The 23,775-nt window shown below is 39.3% G+C and overlaps 1 protein-coding gene across 4 annotated transcripts in view; it reads left to right on the top strand.

The window, feature by feature from the left end:
• LOC115734240 (transcription repressor KAN1) overlaps nucleotides 1-23,775 on the top strand; it is a 25,745-nt gene extending 1,970 nt beyond the window's left edge. Inside the window, exons 1-7 of one of the 4 annotated variants that reach the window (XM_048274542.1) lie at nucleotides 1,857-1,891; nucleotides 19,605-20,621; nucleotides 20,749-20,825; nucleotides 21,351-21,396; nucleotides 21,800-21,962; nucleotides 23,086-23,185; nucleotides 23,330-23,775. In XM_048274542.1, the coding sequence (XP_048130499.1) occupies nucleotides 19,754-20,621; nucleotides 20,749-20,825; nucleotides 21,351-21,396; nucleotides 21,800-21,962; nucleotides 23,086-23,185; nucleotides 23,330-23,422 (1,347 nt within the window). In that variant the 5' untranslated portion in view covers nucleotides 1,857-1,891; nucleotides 19,605-19,753 and the 3' untranslated portion in view covers nucleotides 23,423-23,775. Of the gene's footprint in view, nucleotides 1-1,856; nucleotides 1,892-19,382; nucleotides 20,622-20,748; nucleotides 20,826-21,350; nucleotides 21,397-21,799; nucleotides 21,963-23,085; nucleotides 23,186-23,329 lie in introns of those variants that run through there. The other 3 variants (XM_030665034.2, XM_048274544.1, XM_048274543.1) reach the window with 3 other exon arrangements.

Genomic DNA, 23,775 nt, shown 5'->3' with positions numbered 1-23,775 from the left:
ACGATACAACAACCATAATAGACATGAATCGAGAATGAACTGTTTTGATTCCTCAAGGAAAGATGCAATTTTGAGGGTGATATCTTTTGGGAGAGAGGCTTGGATGCTTTCCGGCTACTTCATTTCTGTTTTGGTTTCGCTCGTCAAAGAGAGAGAACCGAAGGAAGCGACAAAACGTGAGGAACGTGAATATTATGACGAAGACGAAGTAGCTCGCGGATGTAAAGAAGAGGAAAAGCTTGCTTTTGGCAAATGAAATGGGAAACTTTTTTCAATCTTTCCTTCCATGGGCGTCAGCACTCAGCTTTCGCAGATGGAGAAGATGGAGAATCGCCGAGCCTATTTATGTGATGGATGCCGGTTCTTGGGTGGTTCAGGAACCCGTGGACGGTTCCCAATCTGTGGAAAGCCGTTCGTTGGGCAGCTACCGGCTCTAGGGTGGGAATTGGCTCGCCCTAGAATCGATCACCACTAGCGCTCGCATCTCCTCAGAGTCCAGTGGCTCGATTCTCTCTTGCTCACCTCTCTCTTTGGTCAGAGGAGGAGGTACCATTTTATTTATCGTTGCACTTTCAATTAGGGCATAAAGCGATTTTGGAACGATTCTTGTTGGAGATTTTGTCGTGGATGATAGTGATTTACATTTATGGAATTGTTATCAAATGTATTATTGTCCTCAAACCGAGATATCTATTGTATTATCCATTATAAAATTGCACATGATCAATACATCTTGAGTTATTTATAAATTTGTAAACATGTCTAACATTTTCTAAATATAAACAAATGCGGTAACTATTTTTTTGTTTTATTCAATTTTGAACATATGAATAAAATTAATAATTTTTGGTTACCAAAAAAATAATAATAATTTAAATCGGTCACACCAAAAGACTTTCAAAATATGTTTTCACAAAAAGGGCTTCCTCGCGAAGTTGCTTCTCAATGTATTTTTCAATCATAGTTTACCGAGCAATCTTTACTTTTTCAAGAAGAACCTTTTGAGTTAAAAATCTTTTGTGTTTGCTCGAAAGTTTCTTTCTTTTCCCTAAATGCTAAATCGAGCGCGGACTACATGGTGTATTGGGAAAATACAAATCGAATTAAGCTGAGCCGATGTCGTGGGATCGAACCTTTTCAATCACGAACAAGATGACGATGGCTTTTCATCCGCATCCCCATTCCAAAATTTCAAGCGGCGAACACATGCTACATGCAAAAGAAAAATCAGTTCAATTTTTTTTATTTTTGGGCTGTTCTTTCTTTGTCGTTTGAGTTGACTCAGAAAGGATCTCCTACAATGAACGTGAAAAACAAAAAGGCGAGATGCGTTTGAAAAAAAAAAAAAACGTTAATGGAAGAGAGAAAGAGAGAGAGAAGTGGAGGGGCTTTAAATGCGAGGCAGACAATACAGTCAGCGACTTTCGTGAAGGAGGAGCAGTGTCAGGTCCCTTGTCACCGCATGATGTGATTGCTCAGTCTCTCCCACCCACCTCCTCCTCTTCACACATTATTCTTCTTCCTCCTCCTCGTCCTCCTCCTCCTCACCCTACTCCCTCTTCTTCTTCTCTCTCTAGAAAAGAAAAAAATCGATCCGAAGCCTGTTCTCTGCAACGCGCTCGAGCAGGAGCAACGCGCTCGACGAGAGGGGAAAGAAAGGGGGGTTTCAAAGCGAGAAAAAGGTGAGCGCAAAGCGACGACCAATTTTACGAGACACATGCAGGACATTGCATGGCGTTCGAGATGGTGATGGAGTCATGATAGCCACAATAATTACAATCACCCGTCTCTCTCTCTCTCTCTCTCTCTCTCTCTCTCTCTGTCTTTGCTTCTTGTCTGTCAGAAAAGAAGAAGGGAGAAGAAAAGTCATTAAAGCGGAGAGAGAGAGAGAGTCTGCAAAGAAAAGCCCACTCTCTCTCATTCTTTCCCAATCATAAAGCAATCGATTACAAAATGATTTCCTCCCTCATCATCATCATCATCATCATCTTTCTCTCTAGAAGAACAACTCCCAGAGACTCTGTATTGATTACTCGCTTTTGCCCTCGATGACTGGGCCATCCAGAATTACGAAACGCCCCCCCTCCCCAACATGCGCTCTCTCTCTCTCTCTCTCACATCAACGTCAAAGCGTACAACTTTGTTCCGAGCGTCCATGGCCGATAACGCGATGCGGGACGACTTTCTTTACCTGTTGGGCCAGTCCCCATTACCAAAAACCGCAATTGCAGAACAAAAGAAGACGAAACAAATGACAAATTGACCAACCCTCTTCACGTCGCGTCCAAGGCACTCCTCCTCACATGCAATGCAAAATGCAACCTCAGAGTAATTCTCAAGCCTTTTTATTTCCTACATCGCCACTCTCGACTTGTTCATCTGTTGATGCCCGACTTCCAGATTCAGCTCTAGCAACGCGTGTATGCGTTTGTTCTTTGATCTCCGTTCGCCATGCACGAATGGCTTTAAACGTGGGAAAGACACGAAACGGAGGAGATCGATTGCCATATTTGAACATCGCGGTAAAGTTTTTTTCGGATGTGGCGATGAATAGGAGTTTTGACCTATTTTCTGTTCCGCACATGGGCTTTTGGGTGTCAGATGTTGTCTCATTTGCAAGTCATGCGTGTATTGGGGATTCGTTCAAGTTTGATTTTTCGTCCCAAAAATTGTTTCCGAATATGTCGTATATTTGGAAAGTCCGTTTGAAAATTACACATTCCTTGAATCGTTCGCGGAATATATACAAGTCCTATACATTCATTATTAGAGACGAATTGGATTAGTTGTGACCCACCCATGTGCATGGCAGACTGTTGAGAGGTAATGGCATCGAGTAAAGATCCTAAGCTAACTTTGCCGTGGCTTGGGCTACATGTGGACGTATTCAATGTGATTACATGCGACACGCTCACTTGTGAGTTTTACCTGGCGGTTTGCTTTTGACAACCGTCATGACATTGATATTCGTAACGGCTACGCGTTAGGTTTAGACGAGAAGATTGATGGGTCATCAAGTTAGCAAAAGGGAGTAGCAATTTATGATTGCAGTCTCGAGTACTAGCTACTGAAGGACATTCTTCTTCCAACCAAACAGCCCATTTTTTTTTTTTGTCTTTTCCTTTTTCCCATCCAAACAGTTGAAGGAGCTGTTTTGCGGTCCCTACGTTATAATTCATCTGTCCTCTTCATGTCAAGGGATGGGATCACACATCTTGCAGGGACAAACGCAAAGACCTGGTATGGGGCGCTTGTAACCGAGTCCAATTCAGTCAATGCCGCAGATCCTTTACCTCCCTCAACTACTGCTTTTTTTTAATCCTTGGTAACATAGACTTGTGAGGTTTTAAATCATTAACTAGATCGATTGTTTTAAAAGTTTAAGATGTGTGGATAAACGCGTGGCTTATTATCTTAATATTATATCAGCCACTTCCCACGAATCTTGATGATAAAGTTTGTCCGACATTCTAGGATGTTCAAAGTGACCAATTCTGGTCCTCACGCCTGTGACTCCAAACTTTTCCGAGCTCAGATCGTCAAAACAATTAGAATTCGTGTACGAGGCATGAGAGAGAAAGTGAACCTCATGTACCCACGAGTTAAAGTTAAATGAAGCAATTCTTCCCATGCTTGATCGTTCCAAGTCTCAATAAGTGATAATTCATATCCATACTTATGTACTCGTACCAATTCAATTTTAAACCTTTTAATTTAATCAATTTAGGCCAATACTTTTTATTTATTTGTCAATGTAGTACATCCGGATAATTTTGGCCGAAAATTGATGACGTGGGTGATGGCCATCCTACATGGCCCAGTTGATGTTGACATGTAATTTTATTTTATTTTTAAAAAATTTTCATAATATTTATCGTTTCTTTTCTTTATCCATTTGTTAAGGATTGGCAAGGGGCCGACAACGGCTCATAGGTCATCACCCAATGGCCAGTAAAGGTTGCTAGGCATCGACCAGCCACCGGCCCTTAACAAAAAGAGAAAAGGTAAAATAAAATAAAAAGGAAAAGACGCAATAATAAAAAAATCAAAAATTTAAAAATTTTGCATATCAATGTTATCCGTACGTAAGACCTTGTGTCCACGTCATCAATTTCCTGCCAGAATTGGCCGGATGGAATACATTAACAAATTGTCAAGATGTTTAGGATTAAATTGACTAGATTAAAAGGTTTATGACTAAATTGGCACAAGTACAATAAATTTAGGACTTTTTTCGGTAATTTCCCGCACAATGAGAGCCATAATAGCTTATGGTTTCAATAAATGGGCTATTGCCTATTCGTGTGTGTATAATTTTCTTCAAGCATATCTTAAAGGAAGATATTGAGACTAGCAGGAATTGCCATACAGGTCAGTCTAGACTAGGAGACCTCTAAAGGGCGAGTCTTTTATCGTAGCAATAATTATACCATATAATCAATTTAGGGGGCCACTTCGTAGTCTACTTTAGGCTAATGAGAATAGGTGGCATGAGAGTGCCATGGTTGGATTTCACAGTTGATGACAACACGTTAGAGTTTATAAGTCGAGATTTACTGATTCAGAAGAAATTCTACTATTAATTGGATAGGCAGAGACCTAAAGTGACAGAATCACATATTACCGAAAAACCTATGACCATGTATCATGATTGATGTGCGGATGAATAGTACATCCCGGATGGGTAATATTTGTCCAAAATGTACTAAATCTATGTACTATGCTTAATTCAGTTTTAAAATTTTTTGGTTTGACCAATATAGTTTTAAACCATTTGATAATTTACCAAAATAGTACTTCCGGCCAATTTTGACAATAACTCGTTGATGTGGCCGTCGCCTATCTTATGTGGTATGGCTGACAATGATGTGAACCATTTTTGCAAAATTTTTTTACAAAATTCTAATTTTTAGAATACTTTATTTTATTTTTCCACTGTTTATCTTCTCGGCAGAGCTAGCCATCGCCAAGGCACTAGTGACCTCTATCGGCCCTTCTAGGGAAATGAAGAATGAAAAAAAAAGGGCAAATAAAAAAAATCTGGAAAATTCTAAGAAAATTGCAAAAATCATCCACGTTAACTCCAACCGTACCACGTTAACGATTTTTGGAGGCCATATTAGCAATTTTAGGCCAAAAATTGGTTGAAAAGATTAAATTGGCAAGTCTTCAAAAGATTTAGGACTAATTGAGCTAAATTAAAAAGTTCATGATTGAATTGGCTGCTGTATCAAATGTTTAGGACTTTTGGTTTCCTCTTCGATCTGATAGCTAGAGTTTAAGAAAGGTTTAGTGAGATTACATGCTAATGTTTCCAATCCTATTTCATTAGCATGCCTCAATTTTCTAAGGAGACTAATTGAGTCCACGCCGAATTTTTTGGAAAATGACCAAAAAAATCTTAAATTTATTATAATTATGCAAATTCAATCATACTTTTTTTTTGGCCAATTCAATCATAAACCTTTTGCATTTGTAACAATTCAGTCCATCCAACCAACTTTGGTTGGCCGGCGCTAATGTGGCAATTTTTAATAATATTTTACTATTTTTAAATATCTTTTCGAATTATTTTTTTTCCACTTCTTCTTCGTCCAGCTTAATTCTTGATTGCCTGGGGTCAACGAATCACGAGGAGGTCCATGGGTTGACTAGTGGGCTCTTTTTTGTCCCCCAAAGCACCTTCTAACCTCAATTTATTTATGTTACTAATGTTCCATAATCAACCCCACATGTAACGAGGAATCTCGACATTTGTGCCACTGACAGATATATGCATTACCAAAAAATTTGAAAAGAAGGAAACAGCACAGAGAGTTCCAAGAATTACTGTTCAAATTTTGTCTTTCGGACCCAAAAAAAAAAAAAAATGGAGAAATTGTTTCAAATAAATGCGACGCGAAGAGAATAAAGATGTCACGGGTCTCGGAGACGTCTCGTCCCCTGCATCATTCGCTCTGATTTGCAGGTTACATGTGATTCCAAAGATCCTGAGAGCATCAGAAATTTTCAAATTCTGAAAATTCAGATAAGGCAAAGTCCGCGATTCAGCCGAGGGAAATAACACCAATGAGGAATATGGGGCTTGAGGATACATCTAGACTCTGACAACTAATGCAGCAGCAGTCATTTACAGTATTCGATGCTTTGATAAGTCATAGATGATTAATATATTTAAAGTATTAGTTGTCGTCATTATTGTTGCTGCCGAGTTTAAAACGAATGTACTTTTAGGGTATCTGCTCAGAAATGAGTTAAGCAATTACTCAAGTTTTCTCTCAAAATTTCACTTTAAATGTGCTGTCAAACTTGTGTGTGAAAAAAAGAAAAAGAAAAAGATAATGTTGGTTTCTGCACAGATGTGTTGCGCAACATGTGATTTGGTCCAATTTACAAATAATCGATCAGCACATCTCTTGGAAATATGTACCTTATCCCCGCAATTTCCACATTTATGACTAACCATCACTTTTCTTCATATCAACAAAAACTTCTTTTCAGGAAAATTGTCTACAAATCTGAACATATTCAGTCCTAAATCTTTCAATTTTGCCAATTGGGTCATAAATATTTTCACGTTTTGCCAATTGAGCCCATCCAACTAATTTTCATCCAAAATTGCTTATGTGAGAGCCAATCACCCTACTTGGTATGGTCGGGACTGATATGCGTAATTTTTCATAATATGTTAATTTTTTTGAATTTTTTATTTTTCTTTTCTTGTCTTTGTTTTTCGTCCCGAAAGTGGCCATCGAGGGTCGCCAGGCCCTCGTCGGCATCCGTCAAGGGGCGCAATGCCCTTGCCTGACCTCGCCGGCGGTCGGCGAGGGCTCGTCAACCCTCGTCTAGTTGCCAACGAGGGTCCGGTGACCCTCACTGGCCATCCTAAGAAAAAAAAAACATAGAAAAGAAGAGACAAAATAAAAAAAATAAAATAAAATTGAGAAAATATTACTAGAAACCTTTTGCAATTGTACCTATTGAGTCCATCCGGTCAATTTTAATCGAAAATCGCCGACGCGGTGTTGGCCGTCCCTATGTGGTGCAACCGACGCCGATGTGGTCAATTTTTAATAATTTTTCTAAATAAATGAAGAAAATGCTACAAAATAAAACCCAAGAAGACAACACAATCACGAAGAATTTTTCCAGGATGTGGACCTTTAACGATTTAAAAAAAAAATGCCATTCCAGCATTCTATTCCCACAGAACCCATGTGAAACGATCATGCTAGGTCACTCCTATGTCTTTAATACGAGAATACCATAAGAACATATCAAAAAGTTGTGGTCTCTCTTTCCTCACTTCCTTGATGGATAGGTCTCGGATTACTCTTACCAAACAAGAAAAGACAGGATCACATAAAGAGGATATACTTGGTCTTTTTCAAAAAAAAAAAAAAATACACATCGTATGTTTCTCACGTTTTCGCAAAAAAAAAAAAAAAAGAGTTGATTACGTGCGTCGACTCCCCAAGGAAGACAGAGCAATCCGGCGTTTCCTTAAAAATCTCTCGCCAGATTTAGGAGTCTCCAAAAGTTGTCCGACATCATTGGATCCTCTCTCTTTCTAGTCTATGAAAGCAACAGATAGATTACTTCATGTTATATCTACGTTTGCTAATGTTGGTATCTGTCCTCGTAATTACTTCATGTTCTTGATAACAAGATTATGCTGACCAGATTTTGAGGAAAAAAAAAAAAAAACAAGAGGAGTAACTTTCAAGGGAGCCTATTGAATATATTAGCATAAACACGGATCATCGAGTTTGGTAGAACTCATGTGAGATCCACATGAATCCTATCGTCTCTGATGCAATTCAAACTCCTTGTAGTGCAGATGACACATTAACCTAATAATCTTGTAGCCCGAGTGTGTTTGTGTCACGCCATACGACACAAGGGACAGTTCGTGACTTTTTATGTCTTCCTTTCGCAACTCCGATATAAAGATGTCGTAACATCCAAAAGTTTCATGGACTTCACGATTGACGGACAAGGCTCGATCTTTTCTTGATCCGACGGTTACCGAGAGTTCAAGAATCCCGTCCTTCTTTCCCTGACCCGGCAACCGTCGAGGGTTTGAAGATCCGTTTCCCCGAATATCCATCGACCCGGCCCGGTGGGATCCAAAGTGCAAAGCGAAAAACACATACGTTACTGTGCGTACGCAAAGGCATACAACTCGTGAGCAGGGACAGCTGGTAATGGGACAGTAATGCTGGTGGTGATCAAGAAGGGATCCGACAAGAATGTTGCAGCGCAGCACAAGATAAAGAGTCGAAACCAGAGAGGAGGAAGGAAGGAAGGTGGGGGTGCGGAATCATCGGAGACTTTCATTCTCCGATATATTCTTTTGACCTGAGGATCGTACCCGCATAATAATAATAATAATAATAATGCAAAATAATTATTAAGCAAAGAAGAACAAAATTATAGTATCTTTCGTTTTTGTTTTTGTACTTTAGTTTTGCTGGTTGTGCGTGCATGCATTATTATGTGATGGATATTCATGGGTTAAAAAGAGATAGATGTTCACATAAATGTGTCACGTGAGGGACATCACATGGGACACAAGCACAACCCCCCGGGAATCTAGCTTCCACAAATCTTGTATCAACTCGACGTTTGGGAGAGAGAGAAGCACAAGCCAAAGAAAGTTCGGTTCTTCCATTTCCAGGCAACTGCGCTCTTCTCGATGTGATTATTTTCTGTATTACTACTTTCGATGTACTTCATGACTGGGAAAGATCCGTTCTAGGTTAAAGAATCATTAACCTAATAAGTCAAAGTGAGAGGTTAATTAAAGTTTAGGTGGATAGCTAGCCGGAGCAATATAAAATCATTTTGAATTCGGGAGAACCGTGTGAAATGCCTGCAATATGTTTGATGCACTTAAATCATACATATAAATCCATTCTTTCGATTTCAATCCCTCAAGGCTTTGTGTCAGTTTTTTCGATCCCATCCACCTCTCTTCGACTTCTCTTTTTGACGATGCACCATTAACATTTCGTATTGTGACGACGTTTATTTTCAGTAGGTAAAATTTTCCAATACCCTTGAAATACTTTATTAGTTTCATGAATCAATCATATACTAACCAAATCCTGATTATAAAATTTTTATGCTGAATTATTTATGCCTAGCAATGTTGGAGATTCAACTGATTGATCTATATGTGCACGAGAATAAATAATATGTCCATTATTTTTGGGTCGCCTGTATCAATGAAATATTTAGGGATAGTTTAGTATAACAAATGCTATTTCAATAATCACCTTTTTTTTTCTTTTCCTTCTTGGCTTGGAATTAGGGTTTTACGACAGTGGCGGAAGGCTTGCTCCCGTCTATTTGAGTTCCTCAGTTACATACACACAATCCTATCACATCTGACCTTCTTCTTCATCCATCTTCACGGTGACTTATCTTGACTCGACACCATCATTACAGCAATTATTGCAGTAAAAGATTAAATAGGTCGGGGCGATGAAGTGGCTCACGTGCCAGGCTTGCCATTGACTGCTGTCCCACGTGGCAGGAGCTCCAGCAGGACTGTTACGCTTTCTTTCTTTTTTGTTCCTTTTGGGTGCCGACAGCTATTGCCTTCTCATCTTCAACATGTTAGAGTTTGAAATTGATTAAGGTCTACACGAAGTTGATGTGAAAAAAAAAAAATTCATTTAGCATAAAAAAAATTCAAATCTGAAATGATTCCATCATACTTCGTGGATCTCTTTCATCTAATAAATGTCTTGAATTTTGGATTGCTTATTGGTGGAATACTAGGCAATCGAGATTTTACGAAAAAAGTTTTTGATAAAAGAGAGCAAATATTTATTTATTTTGCGAATTTCGACCCTTACTGCTCAACATAATAGTAGATAGCTAATGCATTTAACTTATTGAATAGAATTTTGTGGTCGGTCAGCGACCCTTGGATGTTGAGGCGTCCTTGGAATAATCTTGTAGTTCCAACGTGATGGAGACGATGGGGTCGGTTCTTGGAATTTCTTTCCTTTTGCTGCATTTTGCTCACTCCAGAGCGATTATCTTTTGATTTGTGTGCATGAAATAGTTAATTATATGCGCAATTGTTGATTAGGGTACGTTTGTTTTACGTAAAACTCCAGCAAAAAGAAAATGATTTTTAGGAAATCATTTTTAACGAAAACGGTTTGTTTTCCTTTATTTGATGATATGCGACCGAAATTTTTTTTTTTTTGTTTGGTTCTCATTTGACAAATAATTTCAATCTCATTACTTTATTTTGGAAAAAAAAATCAAAATTTTAAATAATTTATTGTTGTTTTTATATTCTTTTTTTCTTCTACCTTGCCACTCACCGAACTTGAGGCTGAGACTCAATGGATTTGATGAGGTTCGGCCTTACTCGATCTTGGCAAGGCTAAGCCTTACCAGGCAAGCTCGAGTTCACCGGCCCGAGCCTATGGCCGATCACCGATCGTCACCAAAGCCCAACGACCGGTTGAGGGACAGAAAAAAGGAAAAAGAATAAAAAAATTAAATAGAAAAAAGAACATAAAATTTAATATATTAAAAAATTTAAAAAATTCGAGAGGAGCCATTTTGCAAAGTATTTTCAATTAACTTTCACTTTGGTGAACCAAATGGGTGACAGTTTGGAAAACGAATTTTCGAAAAACACTTTCACTCAAACAAACACACTCTGAGAGTAAATAACGACTTTAAAAGTGACCATAAACTTTAAGGGTATCGCATAAGCCTACCACTCTATTTACATGAAATAATAACACAATTATTCAGAACACTTATACTATAGTTATGATATTTTTCACTGTTAATTAACGCCTAGACGAGTCAATTAATCAATTATATGGATGAAGTTTCTTTTTCTTTTTTTGGTCGAAGGACGAAGTTTCTTTATCTTTATTATTTATTGAAACTCTATGTCATTTGTTTAACATTACCCTTATTTTTATCTTACATTTTTGAATCATAACTTATAATTTATTTGAGGAAGTTACAGCAAAAAAATCATAAACCTATTGCATTTGTGTCAATTCAGTCATAGACCTTTCAATTTGACTAATTTAATCATAAACTTTTTGACGATTTACCAATATACTCCTAACCAGTTATGGCTAGAAATCATTGATGTGAATACCGATAACACCACATAGAACGGCTGGCGCTAATGCGAATAAACTTTTATTTTTATTTTTGGAAAATAGTTTTTTTTATGGTTTTTTAATCTTCTTTTTTCTTTCTTTCTTTTCTTTTCTTTTTTCCTACCATGGCTGGCAAGGGTGGTCGGTCGACTATCGCTAGTCATAGGTGAGGGCTGGTCATTGGGTGGAAGCTTTGAGGCCCTCCCGGGCTGTGGGCGAGGGTCACTTGGCCACCCTCAATGAAATTGGTAGGAAAAAAAAGGAAAAAATAAAAGATAAAATGAAATAAAAATATAAAAAAAGTATTTTGCTTAAGAAAATTAAAATTTATGAAAAATTGTCTGATGAAATATTTTCATTGTCGCCAATAATTCATGTCTAAATATTTTGGAGAATGGAGAAATATTTTCCGTTTATTCATTGCTGTAGGAGGTAGAAGCGACATTTTTTTGGAAAAATATTTTTTAAATTGTTCATTTTTCAAAAAATAAACGGAGTGTAAGAGTAAAGGACTGATTAATCAGGAAAAAAAAGGGGGAAGAAGACTTGGATGATGGCATTTAGCTGATTTATATGGAAAGATGGAAGAGAGGAACAGCAAAAGCCAAGCGGCTCTGCAAGTATTCACTTCGGGGGTCCTTTGGTTGGTAGTGGTAGTCAAGGTGCCAACCATCAACGTGGCGGGTCCTTTCATTTCGAACTGCTTATGAAAAGACAGAATTCACTCTCTAGTCTCTAGGTCGTCCCGAACCCAAACTCCTCCCAATTGTAGCAGCATTAAGCGATGAATAATTGAATGGACATTGTATCGGGACCAGACTTACTAGATTGAGAATTTGAGAGTAAGCCCCACCTAATTAACTGGGATTTAGAGTATAATAGTAAGTTTAAGGTTCCGTTTGTTTCACGAAAAATAACTTTCAAGAAAATATTTTTCGAATTTTCCATCATTTGGTTCGCAAGAAATAAACAAGTCAAGAAAAATATTTTCCATCCATAAAAAAAAAAATACATTAAAAAATGAGCAAAATGTTTTCTTCTTTTTGAGGAGAAGAAAACATTTTTCCTCATCTATCTTCCATTCACTCTTTGACATTCATTTCTTTTTAATTATCTTAAAAAATATGAATTTTTAATTATTTTTTATTTTAGAAATTTTTTTCTTTTCCTTGTGTTTTTTTCCGTTTATTATTTTTTTCTTTTTTTCTTCTTATGCTAGTGGCACTGCGATTGACCACAAGCAAGGGCGACCTCGCCCAAGGCCGGCGAGCTGCTTCTCGCCGCGGCAAGACTTGGGCAAGCTCGCATTGCCAAATCTAGTGAGGTCGAGCTCATATCGGCCTCGAGTGAGGTTGAGCCTCTCTAGAGAATGGCGATGCCCGAGGCCTCACCCAATTAGTGAGGCTCGAGCTTGCCCGATTCCGGGAAGGCTCGAGGCCCCACCTCGCCCGGCTTGCAACCGGTCGAAGAAGATGGAAAATGAAAAAAAATAAAAAGAAAATAAAAAATAAAAAATAGTTAACATTGGAATTTAAAAAAAGAAAAAAGAAAATAAAAAAATTATTAAAATGATTGCATGGATGAAAATCAAATCCGATTTTCCATACCAAACAAAGGAAAATATTTTTCAATTCATTTTTAGATTTTAGTCAAACATTGAAAAATATCGTTATTTTCCAGAAAAATGACTTACTGAAACAAACAGTGCCTAATTGACGATGATTCCATGTTGGAGGTGCTTGAGGAGCACTTGGCACTTGCCAAATTTATCATATCCCAAGTAGTGTTAGCAAAGGCAAAATCAAAGGACTGCCATTTGTTGGGAAAATTATCAAAAAAGTTCTAAATTTATTGCAATTATATCAATTAAGTCCTAAATAATTTTTTTTTGGCAATTAAGTCATAAATATTCTCCATTTGTGCTAGGGGTGATCCGTGGGCAGTTCCCATCCTGGAATCGGGAACCGCCTATTAAGGGCCAGTTCCACAAAATGGGAATCGGAAATCACCCAAGAACCGGACCACTCGTCCGGTTTAGTACCTAGGTGGGTCCATGGAACCTCTCTACAATCACTACAATCTCGGGTGCTCATCATGTTTGCAAGCTTTATCAGTATAATAGAAATCCTTTTGTTGTTCATCCCGAGTATACTGATCTGATATGGAACCAAAAAATAGTTAAGGCGATTCAGTTTTGTCATTGTCAGTTACAATTAAAAATTATGGCTAGTCCGTGTTAAATGAACAGACGACCAATATGATTGCGTTGTGAGGCGGCACTTCTATGTGCGCTGCCTAGTCATCTCATTTGTCATCACGCCAAAAGGCCTACAGATTTGCATTCTGTCACATTTCTTCTAGTACTTCCTAGTTGACTGGGAGTGTATACCAAACTCAGTCCTATTTATTTAGCTGCTTCTCTTTGTTTTGGAGTTGGATTTTGTTAAGAGGAAGATGGTGCGCACGACACGGCACCAACCTAGGATGAAGGATTGTGGCATCCTGTTTCTTTTCCTTCTTTTTTGAGAACCGAGAGTAAAACTGTATAAGGGTCGGCTAGAGACCAGAAATGCATGTATGCATGTATGCATATATGGATGTACAAATCCGCTCTGGGTGGGCGATTCCACGCCTAGAACCAGAAATCGGACCGGTACTCACTGATTTCAATAATTGAAACTGGATCCTGGATTGGTTCAGTCCGGTTCTAGGCGGTCTGAGCGGTTTCCTATTGTTTTTCACACTCCTAACTTGTGCTAACAAACTTTGGCAAGCTGGCAATGACGTGGCAATTTTCATTAATATTTTGATTTTTTTTTATAGAATTTTGTTTATGTTTTTCTTTTTTTTCATCTCCTTCTTCCTCCAGACGGTTGCCGGATTAGCGATCAGCCACTGGAGAGTGTGAGGTAGACCTTGCCCTCAACATAACTAAGCAAGGTTGACCTCAACAATCTGATGACAAGCTGGACGAAGAAGGAGAGGAAAAAAAGAAAAGAAAATAAAAGAAATAGATAATTCAAAAAATATTAAGATATTACTAAAAATTGCCATGTCAACACCGGCCGGCGTCCACATTAGCATCGGCTTGGCAAGTTGGCTGGAAGGATTGAATTGACACATATGCAAAAGGTTTAGGACTCAATAGACAAAAAAAAAAAAAGTTTACGACCGAATTTGCACAATTACAATAGGTTTAGAATTTTTTTGGTAATTTTCTCATGAACAAGGTTCAAATTTGGTCAAACTTGGCCAAACTTGGCCAAGCACTTAGGTTTAATAAGAAACACTCGCTTGTGTAGACACATGTGAATACAAATGCATTAAATTGGAATACCCTGCATTTATCGTGATAAACTGATATATTTAGTATAACTTCTCGATTGAATAAAATATCATGCAAACAAATTAAGAGGGCTTAGATTTAATCAGATGGCCAAAAAACTCAAACTTTTCCTGAATATCGTCACACTGTCAAAATATTTAATGTCTCTCTTTTTTTTCTTTCTTTTTCTCTCTAGCTCTTCTCCCTGTATGATGGCGATCTTTATCACCCACTAGGGCCCCAATCGCTAGTTAGAATCGGAGGATCGTCATTGTTGTTGTCCCCTCCACCTCCACCCCCATGGCCCCTTCTCTACCCCGAAATCATATATAGTGTGCCACAGAAATCTGTAGGGTTGAGAGAAAATCTATCTGGCGCGGGGGCATGAGAGAGGGAGAACATTGACGTCCTCATCAATGGCGGACAGAGTGGTGCCGAAGTCAATTCTAGGGCTGGTGGGGACGCTGGCTAATGTGTTGAAGGCCGGTTTGGACCGGTCTATCGAAGAGGTTAGGGACATTTTTGGAGATCAAGTATTGAATTATTGAAGTCTTTTATGTTAATTAGTTAAATATCAGAAAGTCTTGCCATCAAATAATTGATAGCTTACACATGATCATTTAAGGGGTTAAATCCACGTCATTCCCCAATGTTCATATCAAATTTTTTTTTTTAGGGTGGGTGCTTATGTCAAAAAGATGCGTGCTAGACTAGAAAGCAACTGGGTGTTGATGGGGCGAATGAGATCATACAAAAAAGGTATAAATCTGTTGGTGAAGCAAAGTATGAAGGGTACGAGCTATTCCATATTCTCCACCATACATTCCTGTCAATCTGACCACCAATAAATGACATACATGTGATCAAATCTTCTGCTCATACCACCCTACACAACAGAAAAAGTTCCCCCAAGGCTGTCGTCAACATCGATTCCTATCTTTTCTTCGTGCGTGTTGGGGAACTTGATTCGTCGTCCGACACTGTTGGTCCAATTTCCAGGACTCCTCTGCCGTTGTCCTTTCCTTGGTAATTTCGACCGTGCAGCTGTAAAAATATGTAACTTGTAATTTACCATATGGTCAATTCCTGATATATTCATTTTGTTTGTGGAACTGAATTGGAATTAAGTAAAACTTTGGAAAATAAGTAATGAACAATCATGACGGTCCATCTGGCAAATGTTGTTCGCAATAACCTCAATAAGCGGCGAACTCGATTTTGAGTCATATACTCGTTTGGCTAGCTCGCATGAGACGACTTGAACAGCACAAAAGGAATTGGTAGAGTCGTTAGGAATTGAATTTTTTAGAGCCAAGTAGTTGTCTTACCCGTGCTTTGCACGATTTTATCTTAAGCTCTTGATTTAGAAACGACATTTTACTAATTGTAGATTGTTCGATATCACCTGGACATGATAGAGGAATCTTTTTTCTTTTTTTTTTCTCTCTCCAACGATCTACCTTTTCTCAAATTTTTAATCTCTCACATAGGCTATTTTTATGACAAAGAAAAATAGATAACTAATGAAACTAAATAACTAATCATGTAGTATTAATTGAGAATTTATATATGTCGCATCTGGTAACCTTTCTTTATTTCTTTATTAGGTATGGTTGACAAGTGTCTCGTGGACCTCGTTAATAAGAGCCTTTGTATATCAAGTAGAGTCATGACAGATTGATTTAAAATATTATTTGTAAATGCATTATGCATCCATTTGGCAGCTATTGCGCAATTCGACCGCGACCGGTGACGCCCGATGGTAGGAGGGTGATACCTTTATGATCTTTTATACATGTTACCACAAATTGCTTTGGATAAGAGCGAAATTAAGGTCTTTACAGAATTGGGCAAGCCACATCAGAATTTTCTTGTGAAAAAAGCTGTCCAATTCAAGACAGAATTAGTTGTTGATCTATCTATACGGTACCCTATTTTCTATTGGGTCTTAACTCATTCATTTTAATCCATACGCAAAGTCATTGATCAAAGCGTGGAGAGGTTGGTGAGTAATGGTAGTCATGGTGATTGATGGAAGATAGTGCTACAGAGAGAGAGACCGTTAGCAATAGTGTTGGACTTGATAGTGGTAATGATGGCCAGGCCATGGTCGATGGTGGGATTGAGGAAATGTAGGTACCAACTACCAAGGCCAACTTATGTGTGACTTGATTTTTAATTTGTCGGAGCACTTCCCCTCAAACATAGGTTGAAATTCTGAACTTAGAACCCCCTATTTCTAGCTATATAAAAAAAATCATTTTGATATTTAAGCTGTTAAATGAAGTAACGATTCGATAATATCAATATAACAATAAATTGACTGTGAATGCGATATAGGCAAGGCAACTATGGTAGAAGTGAGTGAACATGATCTATTATTTTTCTCCATATAAGACATGCAGATTCGACTCTATTTCAAATTCCTATTATATAACGGATTCAATGTCCGATTCCAGTCCATCGTAAGAAATAGTTTTTCATCTAAATTAGAACTTCATCTCTATTTTTTTTTTTTTTTGTGCAGTGCCAAAATTTTTATATGACTAAATAAGAGCAAGAACGATATGAAAGGATGAACCGGAGTGATTTTAGATAGGAGAGAGGAAGATGGACCGACCAAATCGAGAACTGCTCAATCGGACCGAGTAATTTATTATAAACATAATTATCTATCGCTTCAAGCCCATCATCACTGACTGCAGTTGCTAATCCCCTAAAGTTTCAAGTAGACAAATATCAAGCTCTAATAGCAACAAGAGCCCGATTAGCTGTCCACCATTTTTTGACATCTTGAAATTTTCATTGTGTCATTCTCTCTCTCTCTCTCCTTGCTCGAGTTTTCCAGACCATAGAGAGACAGGGTGGGGATTATTATGGAGGAGTTTCTATTTCTCCATCATTTGGGTTCGGCGTCGACCTTCCCAAATAATTTTCTGAGTAAGAAGCGAGGTAGAGAATCATCACTTCATTGCTCTTTGCTCTGAAGCAATTCCTTGACAGGCTTCTCTGTTGCTCTCTCCCTTTTGACTTGAATTGAGATATGGAGTTTCAACTCCACAGGTCAAGCTCGGTCTCTTTTGGCTTCTCCGTATTATTCCTGAGGGAGAAAAACTTTCTGGGCACGGATCTTTTTCTAGGTGAAACGCCATTGGTAATGCAAAGATTGAAGCTTTGTCTCATAAAAGAGTCTTTTTCTTTCACTCCCTCTCCTGCCCAATTCTTTTCTCCTCGCGATATTAATCTGTGACTTCAAGTCTTCAACCATCGGGCTTTTGTTCTCTGCTAGCATTTAGTTGCTGCAAGTCTGACCTATATACGAATCCATTATGCTTTTGTGCTTTGCTCTCTATCAAGATTTGTCGAACTAAAGGTGTGAAGTTGTGAACTCTGACCTTGACCAGTTTCGTTGGACTGCCCGGAAGCCGATCCCTCTGATCCAGTTCTCGGTTCTTGAGTGGGACCAGACTGGACCGGGAATCGATCACCTCTAATTTTAAAAGTCGGTAGTATAATACAATTTAACGCAAGGAAAATTTGCATGACCATGATTATATTTTCATTCAACAAGAGGTGATTTTCACATTGGAACCAAGGAAAGACTTGCAACGCAACGAATCCCCATTAGTGACGACAAGGCCACGACAGAGTCTGTAATTTCCAGAGGGTTGCCCCGAGAGAGAGAGAGAGACAGAGAGAGAGATTATCGTTCTAAGCAAGATATAAGAAAGGGAGGGGTTTTGGTTATTATAAACTATGGATTTAGCCTAGGGTTTAGGAAGCCCTAGCACAAAAGCTAAAATTAAGGGTTTTTGGACGGTCACGTGGTGGAGGACATAATAAAACCCAGAAATGCTAGACAAGGAGGTAGGCAGTTTAGAAAGGGGGAATATTTGGGAGGAAGGAAAGAGAATTAGAAGGTTTACATAGAAATAATTAAACATAGAGCTTCCCTTTGTCTCCCTTTGAAAGCAAACCATCGGTCACTCCCAAGTCAATGGCTCTACACACCAAAACCATATTTTTTCCTTCTTTTAACTTATATTATGAGACTTGTTCGTATTTGCGTGCAGATATCATATATTAATCGTCCCGTTATTTCACGAGCTATATCGATCCGATGAAATGAATATGAGATTCTTCGAACCTCGATGCTCTTCTTCCACGCATATAATCTAGTAGGAAATGAGCTTAAACAATCCGATACAAATTTCTTCTTTCCCTATCATGAACAAAGAATTAGGCCCGCTCGCCCCATTCATAATAACTCTCCCCCCGTCCAGTCGATCTTTAAATATGAAGGACCGTGTTTCAAAAGGGTTTTGTTAAGCACCTCAATTAAGCAAATATTATCTTGCTCGTGTCATGTGTAATCAGTTTGTCGAAGACGAAGACGAGGACGGTACGCCCCGGGACTATCTTTTTTTTGGTGGGTAAAATTCAAAAGCAGAGAGAAAGTTGCAAAAATATAGTGGGATATTTATGGCGAGGAGCGACGAGAGTGGGGGAAAAGGAATCGCACATGAGGGTTTCCTTTGTCTCTATCTCAAATTCTTTTTTTTTATCCCGTCGTCTCCGGGATGTGTACGAAAATCTGAAGCGACCGTCTTTATCTCCTTTTTCCTTTTTTTTTTCTCTTCGAATTTTCGTAGTGTTGGTATTTTGGCATAGAAAATGGATATTATTTGTGCATTTTCGCGTGTTTTGACCTTGCCTTCTCTAGTGTCACTTTCCTAGATATACTCCGAGGCCAAGGAGAAGAACACAAGGACTCGATTCCCCACCAGTGTTTCTTCCTCTGTTATGAACTTTCTGGATTTCTTATTTTATACATTGTACTGTTGCTGTCCATCACTTGCTAACAAGCACATGCATCAATATCAGTCTCTCCTCCAACCATTTTTCCTCTCTCTCTCTCTCTCTCTCTTTTGAGCATGTCTGTTGCAGAAGAAAGTGAAAAAGCCATGAATTGTATCTTCCCTTTTGCTTCATCATACATCTCTCCCCTCTCTTGTGTTCTTACCCTCCATCTGCTGTGAGCAGCTAGATTTAAGGGTTCGTTGTTCCCTTTGAGCTGCTTTTCCTCTGCATACCCTTTCACGAGGACCCGGAAGAAAAAGGAAAAGGAGAAAGAAGAAGCAAAAGACTAGGAGATCCAGTTATGAGATTTCAGCCTTTATGCATGTTTGATTGTAGTTTCTTTACAGTCGAGTCTCGTTGAGAAAAAGCAAAGTAGCTGGAGAGGAGGAACCCAAACCTAGCTTGAGGGAGAAAGATGCCCTTGGAAGGGGTTTTCATTGAGCATTCTTCAAACCCAGCTCCTGATCTTTCTTTGCACATAAGCCTGCCTAGCGCAGGCCCTTCCTCTGGGTCAATCCGCCATGGCGCCATCGACAGAAGAGATGAGAGCTTCGATCTCTCGAGCAGAGGTGAAGCCCTCAGATCAAGCGGGGACTGCTCAGCCCGGGTCGGCTCACATGCCCACACCGAGCTTTCTCTAGCACACCCGGCGAATGCCACCATCGGCAACAGCGGGAACTGGCGTCGGATGAATTTCTCCGTGGAAGCTAAAGATGTGCTCCCGAATAGCCCTTACCAGAAGGGTCATAATGGCGGGGTTTCTCCGGTCGATGTGATGGACAGCGCAAGTCCAATCAAAGGGATCCCGGTCTATCAGAACCGTTCTCTCCCGTTCTTGCCCACGGAGTGCGCAAGAGAGAAGGATCCCAAGTTTTGCCTCCCACAAGTGCCTTATTCCTCTTGGTCACCGTCCATTTTGCCTTCATCATCGTGTTCCTCCACGGCGTTCCACTCGCCGGCCCCTTACCTTGGTAGAAGCTTAAATCCTTTCTCAATCTTAAATTCTGGAGTGCCCGATGCTTCGTCATCAGGATATCAAATACCAGCGACGGCAAGATTTGGGGGATTATCAGCTTACCAATTGCACCAGTATCATCATCACCACCATCATCACAGTCAGTATGCAGTCATCGGATCATCCGAGGCCGCACATGGGATGATGAGATCGAGATTTGTGCCAAAGCTCCCGGTAAAGAGGAGCATGAGGGCCCCCAGGATGCGGTGGACGAGCACGCTCCACGCCAGATTCGTTCATGCCGTCGAGCTCCTAGGAGGCCATGAAAGTACTGGAATCTCTTTCAGATTGCTGCTATTATGTCTATTCAGTTGTATTCATCCTTTTTATGGTCGTGTCATGTTTCAAATCTATTTTTTCACAGTGATCTTATATTGGTGTTCATGAGTTTTCAGGAGCTACTCCGAAGTCGGTTCTTGAGCTCATGGATGTCAAAGATCTCACCCTTGCTCATGTCAAGAGCCATTTGCAGGTAACAATAATCCCAAGAAACAACTGAACTCTCTCTCTCTCTCTCTCTCTCTCTTCAAGATATGTGAGGGTCTCTGTGGATCCTTGAGCGAAACCACCCCTGAGAAATTGCAGCGAGCGAGTGAATGAAGTGAAGGACTGTTACGACAAGAGCATGAATGACCGAGACCAGACATCTTCTTGCTCTCAGAGAGAGAGAGAGAGAGATGACAAGATGATAGCAGACAAAAGAAAAGCCATCATTTTTCAATAACAACAGCTCATTACTACCTTTTATCAAACGTCAACCTCGTGATTAATGGTGAATCCAAGACATGCCCAGAAGACCATGGAGAGAGAGAGAGAGAGAGAGAGAGAGAGAGAGAGAGAGAGAGAGAAGAGGATAATGGGCATTACTATTATAACGTTTCTTCTTCCTCCCTCCTTTTTTTTTTTTTGGCTGTCCACATTAATATCAGTGCATAGTATTCTGCTTGAGTTCTGTCATAAGAAAAAGTTGAAACCCTTATGACTTTTTTCTTTGCAGATGTACCGAACTGTTAAGACAACTGACAAACCTGCAGCTTCCTCAGGTAACGCTAACATTGCTTCTCCTTCACTTTTCTTCTTTCAAACCAAAGAAGCAAAGAAGCAACACACCAGAGAGAGAGACAAGAGAGAAGAGAGAAGAAAACAGAAAGTCCTCCGCTTCCCTTAATCTTAGGGTGTCTTTGCCCGTAATGTTTCCAAGCACAAATTCGGAAACTCTCTTTCCTCATTTTTTGTTTTATTCCCTAATAGACCTCACACATGACAGCAGAAATTTCAATTTTTTTTTTTTGGAATGCCCGTATAGAAAAACTTCCTTGGATACCGAAAACAAAACAATCACAGATGTAAACGACCCCGTACATGTACATTTATAGAACACTATAGGCCTTGCACGTTCTGGTGTCCAAGCACTGACTCATTCATTTGGGGTCGAAACATTTGAAGGCCAATCGGATGGGTCCGGAGACGAGGATGTTTCGCCGATGTGTAATAATGCGAGTGACCACAGCTCACGCAGATTTGCCGATCCAAGGAAGACACTGGACGGATCCGCGCACCCTGACATGGATCCACATTCCGCTACCACTCTATGGAGTAACTCGTCAAGGTAATAATCTCTGTTTAGTCCCCTCGAATGGCAATGCGCCATGCCCTGCTGAACTTATTTTTGTGGTTTTATCGAGACGACAGTGTCCCAGCACAAAGTTCATTAATTTTGATGAACGGGTGAAGACATCCTAGTTTAGTTTGTCACTGAAACATGTAGTGCTACTGATGTAATTTGAGTCTCAAATTTAATCACATGAGCTTTGCTTTCCGACACTGACAATTATAAGCCTCGACTCTTCCCTTTTTCTTTTGCATGGTACGACACAATACTCATGAAAAATGAACGCACATTGACCATCTCTGAAGGGGAAAAGAGTTACCGTATGTCAGCCTTAGCTTTATCTTTTGTTCTTACATTTATTCCTTCTCTTTCCACGTTTCTTTCATTCCTTGAGCAGTACTTAGCCAAATCAAATGCCAACTCCATCGCATTCTAGGATGCAATAACCTGTGAATTAGCCCATGCTGCGTCCCCGATTTATTTACTCTAATGTGGACAGTGTTATTAATAATTTCTCAGACGCATTGATACTTCTCCTTCCCCCCCCTTTTTTTTTCTTTTAACAACGTCATCGTTTAAAAAGTCGCCAAGAGTCTTGTTTTGCTGGTTTTCAATGGTTTTGGGTGTCAAAATATGTAGCAATGTCACTAAAGTTTCACGATACACCTAAAAATGATAGATCTGACGTGTGAAGTTTTGTTCTTCTTCTTTTTGTGTGTGTGTGTGTAGTTAGTATAAAACTGAAGGATTGAGAGGGGGAGATTGCAAGAGATTATTATTTTCGTTTCTTTGTAGCATTGCCAGAATAACAAATTGCCAAGTAGTGGTCAATGCCTTCACTGTGAAGCTTAAGGTTTATTGTGTAATGTAAAAATAGGTAAAGACTTCACTTTAAAATGTTTTAACAGAATCAAGACATAGATTCCATAGATCAGATCATGCAATAATGTCTTCTGTACATTATATAGAGAATGCGAGAGAAAAGATTGACTAGTGATCGTCAAAGTTAAAGGACACTATGGCCTGTCCAAGTATGGAGTTTTTGGGGTTTAGTACATTTAAGCAGATGTCCATATATAGGATCGACAAGCTAAAAATTGTTGCTCTGGATCAATTACAGCGGTAGACCAGAGGTGTGCCCGCCGGCGAATCCAACTGATGATGGGGATGGACTCAGACAACCTTCCTTCCACTCCCGTCGAAGAAGTCTCCGAATTGAGGTAATCATTTAAGATCTTTAACCAAACTTACCCGTGTGGATGGACTACGATATCTCGACGTTTTAAATGCCTATTTCCTCTTTTAATTTCATCTTAGTGAGGACTGAGAGATTCTCATGAGCCATTTGCGATACTTCTCGACAGGGGTCTGATTCGATGCAGGGATTTTTGCAAGCAACACCGAGTTTAGAGTTCACATTAGGGAGACCAGACTGGCAAGGCAAGGAAGATGACTAGAGTGCTTACACTCATTAGAGTCTGCATAACAGATAAAAAGGGTTAATGTTCTTGATTTCGGACCACCGAGACGAGACTTTGTGATTGTTGGTGATGAGATTGGAATGTCACCTTCAGTTGGCATAACCCGTCGCCTGCAAAATCTTCGAAGTTATCAATCGAAGTAGCCATTCTTCTGTTTTGAATTGTTTAGTTTGCTAGTTTTGAGAGATTGTAGGATCAAAAGACTTAGCCAACTTCTAACTATAAAAATGTCCTCTTTGTTTTTCCATCTCGGATCAAAGAGTCAGATATATAGGATACGTATAGATGGCATTCCGGTTCGCTCCAAATTATGCGTATTCCAATTTTCA

This window comes from Rhodamnia argentea, chromosome 2 (assembly GCF_020921035.1).
Source record: "Rhodamnia argentea isolate NSW1041297 chromosome 2, ASM2092103v1, whole genome shotgun sequence".
NCBI lineage: Eukaryota > Viridiplantae > Streptophyta > Magnoliopsida > Myrtales > Myrtaceae > Rhodamnia > Rhodamnia argentea.
This window is presented reverse-complemented; position numbering and strand designations above follow the sequence as displayed.